At 43.4% G+C, this 17,396-nt stretch overlaps 2 protein-coding genes across 13 annotated transcripts in view; one reads left to right on the forward strand and one right to left on the reverse strand.

Moving 5' to 3' along the window:
- The window catches only part of LAMA4 (laminin subunit alpha 4), a 145,262-nt gene extending 143,738 nt beyond the window's left edge, over positions 1-1,524 (reverse strand). For both annotated transcript variants that reach the window (XM_025925625.2, XM_025925623.2), the window contains exon 1: positions 1,237-1,524. In XM_025925625.2, coding sequence (XP_025781410.1) covers positions 1,237-1,524 — 288 coding nt within the window. The remainder of the gene's footprint in view (positions 1-1,236) is intronic.
- Positions 1,469-17,396, forward strand: part of RFPL4B (ret finger protein like 4B) — an 82,480-nt gene continuing 66,552 nt past the window's right edge. For 6 of the 11 annotated variants that reach the window (XM_086707633.1, XM_086707631.1, XM_086707629.1 and 3 more), the window contains exon 1: positions 8,342-16,909. The gene's annotated coding sequence lies outside the window, so the exon portion shown is untranslated. Of the gene's footprint in view, positions 1,609-8,341; positions 16,910-17,396 lie in introns of those variants that run through there. The other 5 variants (XM_086707630.1, XM_025925335.2, XM_086707627.1 and 2 more) reach the window with 5 other exon arrangements.

Raw genomic sequence — 17,396 nt, forward strand, 5'->3', positions numbered from 1 at the left:
CTTCCCGTTGCACGGTGTCTCTCTTGGCCCGGCTTCTCCCCAGGTCTGGGGAGCACAAAGCTGAGCAGAAGCCAGCTGTGCCCCACTCTTTCCTATAGAGGTTATTTTTTGAACCACAATGGGAGGTTGGTATGCTCTGGCCCTACACACACACCCCCCTCCTTTTTTGGGGGGTGTGAGTGGGGCTCACTCCTGGAGACGGACCATCTCCCTGCACCTTATTTTAGTAGTAATAATAACTATAGTTATACTAACAATTAGGATTGCAATAATCCCAGACTTTGGTGCTGTTAGAAATGATGTCAATCTATATAAATGCTTTGGTTCTATAGTTGCTGTAACCATAGCTGTAGCACATGTGTGTGTGCGCGTGTGTGCGCGCGCGGTGTTAGGTCAATTGCTCCTTCCTTTCCCATGAACTTAGGTGACTTCATTTTCCTCCTACTTAACATCTCCCACGCACTGGACATGCCCTTGTCGTCTTGGCTCAAGGGACTCTTAAATCACTTACTCTGGATTCATCCTCCTTTACCCAATTTCTACTTTCTGGTTATGCTTTCAACATAAAAGCTATTGCAAGGTACTCAAACAGCAGCTCTCTGCATAAACATATCACCAGTAGCACATCCCAATCATTTTAACTTTGGGGATGGGGCTTGATTTCCATCACAACTTTTTGCTTCTGGAACATAATGGCTCCTATCTATTTAAGGCATCTGCTCGGCAGTTTCCCAACAGATTGTTTAGTATCCCATCACCCTCAGCCGCTCAGTCCCTCTCCCCTGTTGGAGAGGACCTTCTGCTTGATTTGTGACAAAAAGATTGGCCCCGCAGTATTGTTCCCACTGTCCCAACATCTCAGAAGAGCAGGAAGCCGGGGACAGGGCACACACTTTAAGTAACTCTCCTGGGACACACAAGTGGCAGAAAGTCGCAGAAGCGCCACTGCAGCTCCAGGTGAGAATCCAAGCAGACCGGCTCCCAGTACACGGAGCACATGGCACTTTTGCTAGTTGGAACAGTGCCGGGTTCCAAAGCCTCAACTCACAACTCGCGACGCCCAAATCCCACTGACAAAGTAAAACTCCTCAACCGGGTGCAGGTGAAACTCTGAGGGATGGGGGAGGGGAGGAGGTGTGGGGGCGAGGGGAAGAGAGACGGACGGGAGCAGTGGCACCCACAGCCCGCGGGGCTCAGGTGCCCCGGGCCGGGGTGACAAGGGCAGGGACACCGTACCTCGGCAGCGGGCGGCAGCCTTCCGGGAGCCACGCGGGGCTCGCTCGCCTCGGGCGGGTCCAGTCTGCCGACCGCTGAGCTCCCTTCAATGTCAAAAGGAAAAGCGCTGTCGTCCCCGGCCGCGGCGGCCGCGCAGGCAGCGCCCCAGAGGAGCCAGAGCCTCAGGACGGGGCGCCAGGCTGAGCTCACGGCCATCTCTCCGCTGCCATCCAGCAGGGCGCTGCGTGGGGCTCGGCGGCTGTGCGTCCTCGTCGGTGCCCCCGTGGGGCGGCGGTGCCTCGCGTGCATTACCTTCTCGGCCCCCGCCTTGTCCGGATGTGGGAAGTCAAGGCGGCCCGACGCGCAACTTAGTGAAAAAGGCACAGCGAGAGGGTGAGCGGGAGTCCTCCTTCCCTCCTTGTCTCTCCTCTTTCCTTCTTCCCCCTCGGTTGGCTCTCGCACTTTCTCTCCCGCTTTCTCTCTCCCCAGAGGCTCTGGCTGAGGGGCGTCCAGATGGAGGCAGCTTAAGGCTGAGCACCAAAAGGCGGACGGGGTTAGGGCGAGCCCCGCCGGCCACCTCCTGTCCCGGGCGGGTGGGGTCTGCGGGCTGCGCTGCCCTGCCTTCCTCCCCACATCCATTCTCACCACTCCCTTTTTACCTTCCACTTCCAGGCCCTCCCACTCCAAACGGCATTTCACACAGGGAGCTCGGGCCTTTCCCTGGCCTGCCCTCCCCGCGCGCTCTCAGTTTGGAGCCCCTCCAAGGGACCCCCATGAATATTCAGCCTTTGTGATCGCTTCCTCACATCTTTTATTTATTTAGCCAAGGTGCTCGGTGTCTTATCTGTATTTATGCAGATCTTTTATGTGACCCCCTAGTTTGCAGGCAAGTGAGGGGGGAAAGGGATTCCAGGGGTAGGGGCAGGAGCCAGAGAGGTGCGGCTTGTCAGACGGCAGAGGGGGAGGATACCCACTTTCTGGAGCAAGGTTTCTCATTTTCTAAAGATGGAAGGCTGCAGTCTTTGAGCTATCTTCATTGAGACTTGCTGGCCACCCATCCTCCTCCTGACAGTCCTCACCCAGAGGGCTTGGGAGAAGAATATCTTTTACTGCGGGGCTGGAAAATGACTTTATTACGCAAATGCATGAACTTTTATTTACAAAGAACATCTTGTTTTCATCCTCAAGAGGTGCTTTGTAAGGGGTCTGGAACAAGGCTTACAGTGTATGAGCCTGTCAAATATACTGCCCACAGCCCTGGCCTCTTCCTCTAGGCCTGTAATCTCATGCCTGCTGCATCCCTGTGAGTCATGTAACCTTTCTAGGACTTTGGGCGAAGTGGGCCAAAGTTGTGCCAGGCGCCCTGCGGATGGGTCAGTGGTCACTGCAGCTGCTAGGTACCTTTGCTTACACTGGCTTCAGAAAGGAACTCTAAGCATTCCCACAAGACATGTCCATGGCTTTAAAAGGATTAGATGAAGCAACCATAAAACGACACCCAAGTAGGTCTCTAGATGCTTGAAATCATCCACAATCGTGGAGTGAAGCATTTTCATAAAACCTAGTCCTTAGCTCTGTTTTATAGGACAAAAGCTATTTTATCTAAGCAAAAGCAAAACACCCATTTATTTTGCACCAACTATATGTAATATCTTACATATAACATATTGTGTAATCAGTAATTACATATTATGGCATTAGTAAGCCTCACAGCATTCCTGGAAAATAGGACTTTATTTCCTTTTACAGAAAAAAAAAAAAAGGAAAGAAAAGAAAAAGAAAAGAGGAAAGAAAGGAAAAGGAGGTTCTGAGGGACTAAGACGTTTGCCCAATATCACGCAGCTGGTAGAAAGCTAAGCTAAGGTTTGCACTGGGCCATCACTGATTCCAAAATGATCTTTCACAGCTATACCACCCTGAAACTCATAAAATAGAGGATATACATTCAGAATAGGAGATATGGCATTCCCAGTTTTTGAGTACTTCCTCTGTGCTGAAAAGTTTGCATAAATTATCTCCTTCAATTTCATCTTTACTGTAATCCCATGAGACAGGAATTGTTATATATATTTAGTAATGGGTGAGAGGTACAAGTGCCACTATCTGATGCTAAGGTCATTGATTTTGGACCATAAAGTGATAAGAGACAACAGGGGACAAAGCTGGTAGAAGCGAACAGTTCTCATATATCCCCAAGTGTTTGTAATGTTTTCATTTTAGGATACAAAAGTAGTATTGTCCCGAACCAGTAAGCTAAACTATAATCATCTTCCACATAAACTGGATAACTCGCTAAATTAAGTGAAAGAACTTAAAAATATGTTTGGTTGGTTCTTGGAAACTTATGTTGGGAGGCAAGATGGCTAGAGTCCAAGAGGAAAAGATGATGCTAAATTATCCCGTCCCAATCTCCCTTTAAAAAACCTTAAGGGATAATAAAATAATAGCAGTAATAACATATGCATCATGTTCTGACTTCAAATACAGACCTCTTCAGTACACAAAAACTGTTCACCTTTGTTTGTTTTATGTCCTGTTCTTCACTGTCAATCAATCCCACACTTTTATATGACATAGGCCATGTTCAGGTTCTATGAAAGGCCTGAATGGTGGGGGTGGGAGTGTATTTGTTCAAGACCCATGAATTTTTATTGTTGGTTGAATATGTGCTTCCCAATCTTCCTCCTCATCTTATTTTTTGCAGATAATATTATTTTTGAGGCAAAACTGCATAATACACAAGATCCTGGGCTCTGTATGAAACAAAATAAAGTTCAAACCGTAGGTCTGTTTACAATTCTGGGAGCTCGGTACACACATAGTCTCTCTGAATGTCAGTTTCTTCACCCGTAAAATGGGATAATGGTGCTTCTTCTACTGAGTTATGAATGAATAGTAAATGAAATAATGCAAATAAAGCATTAACACAGCCTGGCATATAGTCAGTGTCCAATATATACTATTTAGCTCTACCATATTTAAAAATCTTAAAAAAAGAACAGAGTAACTATTTTTAAAGAGGAAAAATAACCACATTTATTTATCCTGTGGCTCGGGTAACCTCCCATTTGCTGAGAATAGCTGTTCACATTTCTGGCTGTTCCGTGGGTCTTCCCCATATTAACCATGAATAAGACAGTCATGGATGACAGAGTATTAGGGCAGAGCAGGCAAGAAGGGAGCATGGCTGACTGTTTCACAGCAAGTTAGGAGCCAGTAGAACAAAGGGAATCATCTCCTCACCAAAGGGCCACCCTCAGACCATCAAAGGCCTAGGGGTGGGAGGATTTTACTCCTGCTACAATGACAGACAACTGGGGAACTTCTTCAGTGTGGCTGCTTTCTTATCATGACCTTCCCTCCTTGTCTCCTGAGACTGAGGCTGGGTATTTGCCAAATACTTTCATGTTCATTATCTCCCTTGGGACTCCCACCTGCCCCGTGATCAAAGGATTGCTGCTCTATAATTCCTGATGCACAGAAGGGAGCACAGAGGGAGGCGAAGAGGTTAAATGGGAAGGACACTGCACAGTTAATGCAGAACTAGGGTCCCGCACCTTCCGACTTCCAGATCAATGCTTCCCCAACTAGACCTAACTATTTTTAGTTCTGGCAGCAGCAGATCCGGAGGCCTGGAGGCTTTATCAAAAGAAGGTTCTGGAATTCCCTTCTGAGTCCCCTGGTGGGTGCGATTATCAGCAGAGAAATATCAGGGCTGCCCACTCCCTTCAGCACTTGCTTGTTGGGCCTGTCCACAGCATCCAAGAATCTAGCGAGGGTGTTGTTAATGCATCCCATATGCCCTTCTGTAAATAGAAATTCACGTCAGATGCTATTTTGGATTTTTAGGCGCTAATCTTGGACATAATTACACAGGATTGTTGTGGGACTGTGTCCTAGTGACAACGATTTTACGACGAGGTTGGTCAGAGAAGCAGGCGCGAGCTATCACCTGCCATGAGGTCTCTGACAGTCAAGTGGCAGGAAGGAAAGGTGAAGAGTGGTGTCTCCTTTCTGCTGACACCCCTCTCCTCTGGGGCTGCCCTTGTCCTCTGTGGACGACCTGGTGACCTGGGGGAGTCCAGCCATGTGAAGGAGAGCAAGAGCAAGAGGGCTGGGTGAGGGTGGGGACTTCCAAAAGCCATTCTCCCTCCCATTCACTTTCTTAGACTTTTGTTCAGGACGTGGACAGCCTGAGTTATCTATGCTTCCTCTCTGGGCTATGACACTTGTCACAGCCTCACTTGACTTTTAGCATGCTTCCTGCATTCTTTCCATCTGTCCTTCCTTCCATCTATTCATCCATCCATCCATCCATCCATCCATCCTTTATTTAGTAATTCATTAATTCATGTAGTCATTTATTTAGCATTTGCCAAACACTTCAATATGGCAGGTTAGATGCTGAGGGTAAAATGATAAAAACATGTCCTGACTCTGAAGGAATTAAGAGACTGCTGAGGCATTCTTAAGTAGACCCCACGGGGAATGCAAAGTGGTTAACAGGAATTCCAAGGGAAAGTCCAGACAAGCTGCTAAGAAACCACGTAGAACAAGCCCTTTGCGGGGACTTCGCTGGCCGGAAGAAGGGGGCAGCTGTCCTGAGTCCTCGGTGATGAGAGGAGGGGAAACCCGCATTTGCAGAGGTACAAACACATCGGAGACATGCTGCCACAGGAAGGGTGAAAGAGTCATGGCATCTTGGAGGCTCTCTGAGTGCCTGTTCATGGCCACAGTCATTACCTGCAGGACCTGGGCCAGCTTGAGTGAGAAGAAACTTCCCAGCCTCTTCCGGGTCTCTCAGCTTGCCCCAGGCTCTAGGCTGCACTGGGGTCCTCCCCAAATGCAAATCTGAACCCTCTGAGGGGCTTTTCACAGTCACATTTGTGTCCTGAACCAAAGCCTGAGGAAACCAATGGGAGGAAGAACAACTTCTTATAAGTTAACAAAAGGTTTGCATTTCATTGTGGTAAGAACTTAATAGGAGAAGTACCCTCTTAACTGGTTTTCAATGTACAATAACCTTATGGTACAATGTCACAGAGGGAAGAATGACTCTTAGAAGGCCCCGCCCTCCCCCACCCAGATCCCTTGCCCTGGCTTCTCCTCATGTGGCTGGACTCCCACCTGAGTCATCCACAGGGAAGCCCAGCCCAAGAGGAGAGGGGTGCTGGCAGAAAAGAGACCTCATCCTCCACCTTTCCTTCCTGCCACCTCACTCTCAGAGACCTCGTGGCAGGTGACAGCTGGCATGTGCTTCTCTGACCGACCTCATCACAAAATTGTTGTCAATTTTAAAATTTTAAGTGAAGAAACTTTAGCCCAGGAATGACATAATCACAGTTGCATTTAAAGAATTTAAAATGTAGCGGATATAATTATAGTCAAATTGGAAATTACAGGTATGGAAAAAAAAAAAAAGAGGAAGAGGTGGTCACCAGGAATCATACCTCTCTGGGGTAATGACTTAAAACACTGGAAATGTTTGGGTGCAAATACCTTCTGGCTTCTGTTGCATCTATACCGATACATTCCGTGCCTTTAAATATTTACATATTCCATTTTATATATGTTTTGCATGTGTATAACATATACTTTATATATCCACTTTATATATCCTATTTTTTCATACAAAAATGAATCAAGGGGCGCGTGGTTGAACATCCGGCTTTGGCTCAGGTCATGATCTCATGGTTCGTGGGTTTGAGCCCCGTGTGGGGCTCTGTGCTGACAGCTCAGAGCCTGGAGCCTACTTTGGATTCTGTGTCCCCCTCACTCTCTGCCCCTCCTCCACTCATGCTCTGTCTCTTTCCCTCAAAAATGAATAAATGTTAAAAAAATTTTTTTTAAAAGAACAAAAATGAATCAAAATGTACATAGTATTTTTTAAAAAAATTTTTAATGTTTTTATTTATTTTTGAGAGAGAGAGAGAGACACAGAGCATGAGCAGGGGAGGGGCAGAGAGAGAGAGGGAGACACAGAATCTGAAGCAGGCTCCAGGCTCTACACTGTCAGCACAGAGCCCAACGCGGGGCTCGAACTCATGGACTGTAAGATCATGATCTGAGCTGAAGCTGGGTGCTTAACCGACTGAGCCACCCAGGCGCCCCTGTACATAGTGTTTTTAAGCTTTTCCTCCATGTCAGTGTAACCTTAATATGCTACTGTGAGGAACTTCTTGTGTTCAGATTTGCACTGGGGGAAGATTCTCAGGTATGCATGGGATCATGAGTAGAGGGCATCACTGAGAGACCAGTAGGACCACTGGCACTGGCTCTGTATGCTCCAAGTGCCTAGATCCTGTAGGGGGGAGGAGGGACCAGGTTACACTGGGGAATGATAACAGTGATGAGGACATCCTGATCCGAGTGGTTCGGCCTGATGGAGAAACAGGTGAAACCAACGGATGAGGGAGAACGGTCCTCACAAGGATCATCGGCCACCGTGGCTGTGGTCATCACTTAGGTCCACTGGGATAATTACTTCATTAGGTGAAAGGGAAACGATTGCTGCTCAGCGGTAACGCAATCAACTGAGAACAGAGGTGTCAACATCCATTTGCTCAGTGATGAGATCAATGTAAAATAGGAGCTCCTGGGACTTGATAATGAAATGAGACAGTTAAGGAGAATTGAGCACCATTCAAAAGAGGATACCCAAGAAACTGGGTTTTTGTGTCCCTGCACCCATCCCAACCCAAGCGCCACAAAGGGAAGAGAACTTTCCTTGAGAGGATGGCTGTCACCATGGTGAGTGTATAAGCAGGGTGGGGGTAGTTAAAACGTGTTCTAACCTGCTTTGAGTGGTGGCAGAAACCGGTCTGTAAGAGTCTAACCTGAAAGCTGTATATAATCTAGCTCTGTATCCCTTGCATTATCCTCTAGAAAATGCATGCTGGGCATGCTCACTTTGGGAATTTAACCGTTGTTGGAAAAAATGCCAGAACTGGAGCATAACTGTAATAACGTCTCAAATTTGCACTGTGCTTTACAGTTTGGGATTGAAATACAGTTGTTGCTTCTCTAACAAGTGAGAAACTGACCCGGTTCTAAAACTTCAAATGTACAGATTTAGACCTTTAGGAGAAAGATTCTCAAATTATTGTCGACCACATATGTTAGGTGGCCTGCATATTTAACACTCTAAATAAGATTTAACACTCTAAATGAGATTTATGCATCATTCATTCATTCAACAAATATTTTGAAAAAGTCTCCTTTGCAATTGGCCCTTTTCTTGGCTCTGAGGATAGGGCAAAGCAGAAATCAGGCAAAAATTTCTGCCTTCAGGAAGTTTACATTCTAATGGAGGCAAGAGTAGGAGAGAGAGAATCAACAATGAAGCAAGAGAAACTCGGATGCATGGGATACAGTGTGTCAAATCGAAAGTGCTATGGGGAAAAATAAGCAGGGTAAGGGGGGGTAGAGAGTGCAGGTGGCAGCAGGTGGAAGGTGCTTGCCTTGTTGAGAAAGAGGCTAGAATAAAGTGGTATAGGCAGAGTGGCTGGAAATAAGGTCAGAAATTTAAGGGGCTGTGTGGGATGGATTATGTAGGACCACCAAAATAGTTGTAAAGACCTTGGCTTCTACCCTGAGTGCTTTGGAAAGTATTTGGAGGGTTCTGTGTATTGAAACAACACCACGGGACACATTTTGCCTGCCATACGGGAGTGAGGGTAGAAGGAAACGATGAAGGAGGAGCCAGGGAGACCATTTAGAGGCTGTTGCAACAATTCAGGTGAGGGACAATGGGGACTTGGTCCATAATGTTAGCATTAGAGGTGAGAGGTCATCAAATTCTGGATTTGTTTTGAATGTACAACCAGTGAAATTTTCTGGATATGGGGAATGAAAGTAAGAAAGGACTCCATCTTTTTGGCCTGAGCAGACTTGAGTGATTGATTTGTCATTATTAAATGGGAAGGAAGAACCATTTGGAAGAATGGAGATGATGAAGAGATTGGTGTGGGATAAAATTTTTTTTTAGATGCCTCTTAGATCAGATTCTTAACACTCTATTCTTTTTCTTAAAGAATTGTTTTTAAAACATACACTCAGTGCATAATACATACTACACAAAGCACACACTGTCTTCTTTTTGGGATCTACTAGGACAAGGCACTGTGAATAACACTATATAGTAACCTTATAGTCTAACGAGGGAGGGTTACAGCATGCAGGTAACAGCAGCGCCTATAATTCGAGTCAGTAGGTGTTCAAGATGGGTACAAATCTATTGCTCTTGGGGATCAAACAAAGCAGGAAGGGATACTTTGAGCTCAGTGAGAAGAGAAAACATTATAGATTTTGGACCCGGATCTCCACACAAGTATAAGAATTAGGTGTGGGAAGATGAGTGGGGGAAGGGTGTGGAGAAGGGACTTTCAGGCAAATGGAACAGCAGAGACGCAGGGATAGGAATGGGGAATCACATGCAAATTTAGGTAAGAGAAAGGGCAGATTAGCTAAAGAACTGTGCAAAATTTGTTTGGGTGGATAATGTAGATAGGTATGGATCTGATCACTAGCTTACTACTAGAAGAGAGAGATAGGATCACAGGGGAGCTAAGAAGGGTTGATCTGATAGCCATGAGGAGGGTGCACTGGAGTGGAGAGACAGGAGCCCAGGGGACAAGCTGAAGACTGTTGCGATAACAGTATAGGCCTCAGGTGATGCCCAGAATAAATCTTATGAACCGTCACTGTGTTCCCTGAACACAACTCCTCACTCCTGGGACAATCCACATGCAACCCAGACATCTCAATTTGTAAAATCAATATTTCCTTGAAGCTGAGATGAAGTTTAGCTTGAATGGAGTCAGCCCCTCCTACTGGAGGGAGAGGATAGGCCAGGAAAGAGAGCAATGTTTGACATCGTGTTTGCAAGCCAACACAACACTGTCACTGAAGCCACAGTACATTGGCTCTTGTGCCAGTGGAAGATGTCAAGTGACAGTAATTCCTATGAGAACTTCTACTCATCATATGCTTCGTCCTTTAGTAAAGTTCATTAATTACTGGCCCGGGTCTACTTGGACTATTTTGACTACTTCCAAATAACTCATGAATGGTTTTCTCCTTTCCTTTCTCTCTCAGTCTTGCTTTCTTTCCTTTTTTTTCCCCCTTCTTCTTCTTTGTCCTCACTTCTTTTCTCAAAAGTCCCACACTGACTTTAATTACATTTATCTCAGGCTAGGTGAATAACTTATTTTATTTAATAAAAAGATAGAGGTGCCTGGCTGGCTCAGTCAGTAAAGCACGCGGCTCTTGATCTTGGGATTGTAAGTTCGAGCCCCACACTGGGTGTAGACATTACTAAAAAAAGAAAATATGTTTAAAAATAATAAAAAGATAGTATTTCCAGGGTATCTGGCTGGCTCAGTTGAAAGAACTTGGGACTCTTGATCTCGGGGTAGTGAGTTGGAGACCCACATTGGGTATAGAGATTACTAAAATAAATAAACTAGAAAAAAAAGATAATCTTTTCTATTAAATCAGCTCTCAAGGCCTTTTTTTCCTTTTTAATAATTAAAAAGAAATATATATAATACATATATAAAAACAGACAGTTATGATATTTGGGACTGTAGTCCATGTAGTTCTTTACTAATAAAATAACCCATGAACATAGGTTATCACCTTTAAATATAGCCAAATTTCTCTATCAGGATTTTAGACTAGTTCTTACCGTGACATCACTGGGACCCTAGAAATGATGATGGGAACTCTAGCGGACATTAAGAGACTCTTGGTAACAACTCTTGTTTTCCATGGAGCATTCACACCTCTTCCACACAGTACTTGTGTTAGTGTCTCATTGTTCTAGGTGTGGGGTATTTGGATCAGATTAAAATTAACAGTGGGATCCTATCCCATAGTGGAGCATAATTATAGGGTCAGAGATGGTCATATGACCAACAGGCCAATCGCATGGAAGGAGAGGTTTGCTAGGGTCTTCTGGAAAGAGGTTTTCTCGCTTCTTTTGGAGACAGCTTCTAGAGGTGGGCAGCTTTTTTCTCTGGCATGTGGCAGGTAGACTTTGTTCCCCTGGAGTCATTGGCAGTCCCAAAGGAAGCCACTTGTAACAAAAGAAGCCACAGAAAGCAGATTGAAAAGTGGAATAAAATGGGTCTTAGAAGGTGTTGTTTAGGTGTGAATCAAATTGACCTCTGAACTTTCAATTTCATGGGCCAAGAAATACTTTTATTGCCAATTTGAGTTAGATTTTCTCTTAGTGACTCCCAAAAGGATTCTGATATGAGAACAGTAGGAATTTGAGAAACATAGGATTTTTTTTAAAAAATTTTTAAACTTTTATTTATTTTTGAGAAGAGAGAGACAGAGCATGAGTGGGGGAAGAGAGAGAAAGAGGGAGACACAGAATCTGAAACAGGCTCCAGGCCCTGAGCTGTCAGCACAGAGCCCGTCGCGGGGCTTGAACTCACGGACCGCGAGATCATGACCTGAGCTGAAGTTGGACGCTTAACCAACTGAGCCACCCAGGCTCCCCGAGAAGCATATGATTTTGAAAGACTGTGATGACCATATCAGTGAGAAGTAAAACATGCTGTTTTGCAGAGTAAGGATGTTAGTCTTCTGGAAGAAGTCATCATAAAAGCAAAATTTATATATGGATATATTGTTTTTCCATAAATTTTCTAGTATGTAGATATTTATTAAAAGAGAAATTAGATGCAGTTGTTAAGAAGCCTGTCTATAGATTCAGATTGTCTGTTTGTGTCCCTCTATTTTCCTACTTAACCTGCTGTGTGATCTTGGCCAACGATTTCATTCTCAAAGCCTCAGCGGCCACATCTGTAAAGTGTGAAGTGTAACTGTCTCATGAGGTCTTTGTGAGGGTCAAATAACACAATGTACATAAATTTCCCAGAAAAGCGCTTGGCGCATAGTGAGCACTCAATAAACTTTAGCTGCTATTATTGTTACTAATAGTACTAATATTACTACTGTTATTATAGAACTAATGTGTTCTGGAGAAAACTAGAAGACAGAAATAGGCTAATGATTACAAAGTGAATAGAATTCTTTGTTATCTACAGAATAATTCAATAAATATTTTTGACTTTCAGTAATTTTAATGTCTGGAAGCTATAACTTAATTACAGATGCTTCGTTATCAGTGTCGTACTTAACATTTGTTAACCCTTCTCATGGAGGCTGCTACTCAGGGTAATAGTGGTTCTGGTCTCATTGCTGAGCTAAGACAACATCTAGCCCTTCATTACTAGTCCCATCTTAATCCTTAGCCCCATCCAGATAATTCATGGCTCTAACTACTCCATCCTCAATTACTTGACTCTTTTAGTCCAAAGTGATTTCAATATAAATCATGTCCTTAGTGGACTTAGTTCTCTATTTGAATTTTCATTTGTAGACTCAGACATGGTTAAACTCCCTAGGATTAGGTGACTAGAAGTGAACAGGCTTTTCTAGAGAATTAGACCATAATTTAGGGGACAGTTTCCTGTCTGATATTCTCAGGCATTTAAATTCAGACTGTAATTACTGAAGGTTTTTAGAATTATGGAATTTTTACACTGGTTTTCACTTTCCATCATTTAGAGCATGCAGAATGCTGTCACCTACAGCATCTGAAGCAATTCTGACAACCCTGTGGGGTAAGCAACATCATCCATCCAACTTGAAACTGACAGAGATGGAAATATCAGTGAGAAGCTTGATCTGCAAGCTCCTCAGCCTGGTGTAATTTTTTCCCATCCCATCTAGCTCCCCAAGTCATCTGTCTTTGACATTTTTGACTTGTACAACCCAAATTAAGTCATAGCTGAGCAGCAAGCACATAAAAAGCAGCATTCAAGATTATGCCCATCAGATTTTGAAAAAGAAAATCACTTATTATCATTCTTAAATTAAAACTTATTAAAAATGAAAATACCAATGACAAAATAATTGATTATGCAGTAGCAGGAGAGAGGGAGCACATCTTTGGAAGGAGACACATTTCATCATTAAATGACTGAATGAAACTGAAGGCTTAGTCTCCCCTTCTTTATGTGAGTACAGACTACCTAAGGACTGGGTTTGCCATGGCTCACACTTGTATTCTTCTTCTGGGTGAATATGATTATGTACTAAAGACCTTGAAATAGCTATTTCTTCCAGCTAGCTATTGAAGATGGGCCCATCACATTTCTGTGCTAATTTCAGCTGGATAGCCTTTAGGAAAAGTCTAGTGTGTTTTTAACCTGGTGTTATAATGAGTGATGACCAGCAGCTTCCTGAAGGGCCAAAGAAAAAACACAGGGAAGAGAAAAGGCTCTACACTATGGGTATTCCCATCCCAGGGCTGCACCTCACTAGTCACAGCCTTGAGCTAGACTTCTAAGCTCCCTGGCCTCCACTTTTTCTCTCTATAAGATGAAAACTGAGATAAGATGCACCTGGGATCCCACTCAGCTTCAAGGCTCTTATGTTCTAGGAAGGGACCTATACCTAGACATTGACTATTCTGGTCATGGGCAGGAGCAGATTGATGGTTTAGAAAGTAACACTAAGAGGACTGGCCCATAGCCTTCTCTGCTGGAATAATTAAGACCAGGGTCTGGTAATCTATGCCTGAAGCTATATTTTAGGTGCCTCAGGAAAGCCTGTGGACAGTTAATGTAACAACTCAAATGCAACAAAGGGAAGAGAAATAGGAGTTATTATCTTAAACTCTGCCAGATTCAGAACTAGAGGCTAGAAAAGAAATAATGCCGCTGGAGACTACAAAAGGAAAATAATTTAGAAATATGTCTGCTGTCCTCAATTCACCCCTCTGTTATACAGCCCTTCACTGGCCCTATGGTATGTACTTTCTAGAACAATAGGCCATCAAATCATGTAGTGCTGGAGATGGAAAAAGACAAGGCAAACCACACAGGATACTGCAACAGGAAATTATGACTACCGGCAGAAAAGGGTGGTTGCTTCCAGCCATTAGGTCACCTGTAGTGCGATCCAAAATCATTGATTGAGTTATAGTGTTCAATGAAGTTGAATTCCATTCCCTTCCTTTAATCCATGTCTTTTCTTAGCTGTGAATTATTTCATCCTTGCCCTTTGTGAAGATGTTAAATGTGTAATCAGAATTGGTGAAAAGCAAAAGGGTAAACTATAAACACAGTATATATGAAATTCATAAGCACCCCCCCCCGACACACACACCCAAGGCCAAGTGTAGACACAAGCTTGGTTGGACTATATAGAAGAGAAAGGAGTATCTGCTGGTGTGCAGGATGCTGAGGAACATGGGGAATTAGTATTATGCAATTTGATGTGTAGATTTGTTATTTACTCACAGATTTTAAACAGTCTACTACTTAGAATAAAGAGAACTCAATCTTTCATGGAAGATGTTCTTATTTAACCCAACAAAGCAGCAGTAAATTTGAGACCATTAAGTAGCTTGTAGTAGCACATATGGCCAAAGTAAGACACAGACAAACTCAACACTTCTGGTCCATGTGTGACATAGATAAAAAGATAAACCATTAAAAAGAGAAGAAATTTAAAAATAAACAGCAAAAAGCCAGGAGCATTAAAATACAAAGCAATCACAGAGAGATCAGAAGAACATTGTGCCTTTCCATCTCCTCATACCCATCCCTTTTAATAACTTACACAATTGCCTCTGACCCCTCCTTGGAATGGTAGACAACACCATACCATATGCTCATGGTCTACCCTCCATCTTGGCAATTCCATTACTGCACCATGGTTGGGCATCATGGCAGGACATCAGTCTGGTAGAAGTCAGTTGCATCTGGGAAGAAGTTACAATATCAATAGCATGTCCAACAGGCTGACTAAATGGCTGATCCTCTATTCCAGAAACAACTGCCAGGATGCTTAGCCTTAATCAGCCACTGCCTTAATGAAAGGTTGAGCTGCTAGCTAAACCTGCTCAAAGTGGTAGGTCAGAATCCACCGCAGATCTTCTGGGAACCTCTAGACACTCTGATTCACTGATGTGACTTCATGTTTTATTAAGCCAGTGGGTGCTACCTTTACAATTGGGGCAACACCTTTACCCACTTACCTAATCGTCACACCAGCATAGCTAGGACTCCCTGGATGAAAATGGAGCAATCGAGTGGACTATTGCTCATTTGAGTCAATCAGTCAGTTCTAAAGGCCAATCTATCAGTCGTCAATGCAATGGTCTCCTGGGATTCATCGCTGCCTCACTTACTCCCATACTCCACCCACTTCCTGCCTCTGCTCCAGGGCACAGGCTGACTGCCAGTGACACAGAATGTCATAGTATAGCGCAGGCTCTATACCACAAGTTCTTTCTCTTTACCCTATCAGGGTCCTTCACAAATGCCTCATGAGCCATTTATTCATATGTTTTGAATTCTTTTTGCATATTTTTAGAGGCTGTTGTAGTGAACTGGCACCAAACTCTGCGTTCTTTGGCAAGGCCTTGCGTAAAGTGGGTGGTTGTATTGAATGGTCTCCAAGGTCTCCCCAGCTCTAAACTGATTTCATGTTTGAACCTTCTCAACCTCCCTCAGATGTCAGTCTGTCACCATGGCCTTCCCTCTCATGGATGCCACTGGATTCTACTTTACTGAGACACACATGACAGGTCCCCTAGTTTCTCTTCCTTTCTGTAACTTCACTATCATCCACTACTGTCTTTCAGGAAGAAGGGGCTTGACCCATGCCAAGACTGAACCATGTTATTGCACTCTTCTTTCCTTTTCTCCAGTGATTTTAGATCTTTTATTGATATATAAAACATTATTGGCATTGTAAAACAAATTCATCATAGTAAAAATTTAAGAAGATAGAATTAATTACAATACTGGGCACCTGGGTGGCTCAGTCGGTCCGACTTTGGCTCAGGTCATGGTCTCACGGTCCGTGAGTTCGAGCCCCGCGTCGAACTCTTGTGTAATTCTGTGTCTCCCTCTCTCTCTCTGCCCCTCCCCTGCTCATGCTCTGTCTCTCTCTCTCTCAAAAATAAATAAACATCAAAAAAAATTTTTTTAAAAAGAATTAATTACAATACAAATATACTTACTTCTCTTCCTCTATTTCCCATCCAATCCTATTCTCCAAAGATAACTACTTTAATTTGCTGAGTATTTGTCCAGAATTTTTTCTATGTAGATATAAATATAAACACATGTATATATAAAACAAATGTGAATCTTTTTACAAGCAATTTACATGTTATGCTGGAATATATTTTTAAAACTTAACATATCATTCAACACATATTTATTGAGCACCTACTGTGGGTCAAGCTCTATGCTAGGGTGTGGGTATACAAGAGTGAGAAAAGAGACATAGTTCTTGCTCCAGTAAAACTTACAGTTCAGTGGAAAGATACTCTAAGTTTCATTTCATTTCGGTATATACATATTTTTCTCATTATTTCTAACAGGTATAAGGTTTTCTATAGAAGAGGTCTATTATGATTTATTGAAACACTCTTTCATTGAAAAACATTTAAGTTTTCCATTATTATTATTAAAAAAAATTAATGTATTTTTTTTTGGGGGGGGGAGGAGCAGAGAGCAAGGGAGACACAGAATCCAAAGCAGGCTCCAGACTCTGAATTGTCAGCACAAAGCCCAATGTGGGGCTCGATCCCACGAACTGTGAGATCATGACCTGAGCCAAAGTCGGATGCTTAACCAACTGAGCCATCCAGGTGCCTGTAAGTTTTCTGGTCTTTTTTTTTTTTTTTTTTTTTTGCTATTACGACAAATATTATAATGAATATCCTTGTACACTTTCATTAGCTTTTCTTTGGGATGGAATTGTATTATGAAATTGCTGGGCCAAAAGGTATACACATTTAATATTGTGATATATTGTCACGTTGCTCTCTAAAAAGCCTGTATCAACTTATCTTCTACCAATAGCAATCAGAGTCCTACCAGGCTCTTTGAAAATTTGCTTTATCAACTATCCCCCTCTTATTTGTAACCGTAATCACTTCCTTTGCCTACAAGAAAGCTCAGGCAATCCTACATCCTAGATGTGTGAGGATTCCGTCTATTCTGCTGCTTCTTAAGTTTATTAACCTATCTTTCTCATCTCCTTCATCACTGGCATACTAAGTCAGTCCTTCTGGCCGTCACTCTCTGCATGCCTTCAATTCTTAACACTTTCTGTAAGGCTTAGGTCCCATCACAATGCTG

The sequence above is a fragment of the Puma concolor genome, chromosome B2 (genome assembly GCF_028749965.1).
Source record: "Puma concolor isolate L17-30 chromosome B2, mPumCon1.1.hap2, whole genome shotgun sequence".
NCBI classification, from domain to species: Eukaryota; Metazoa; Chordata; class Mammalia; order Carnivora; family Felidae; genus Puma; species Puma concolor.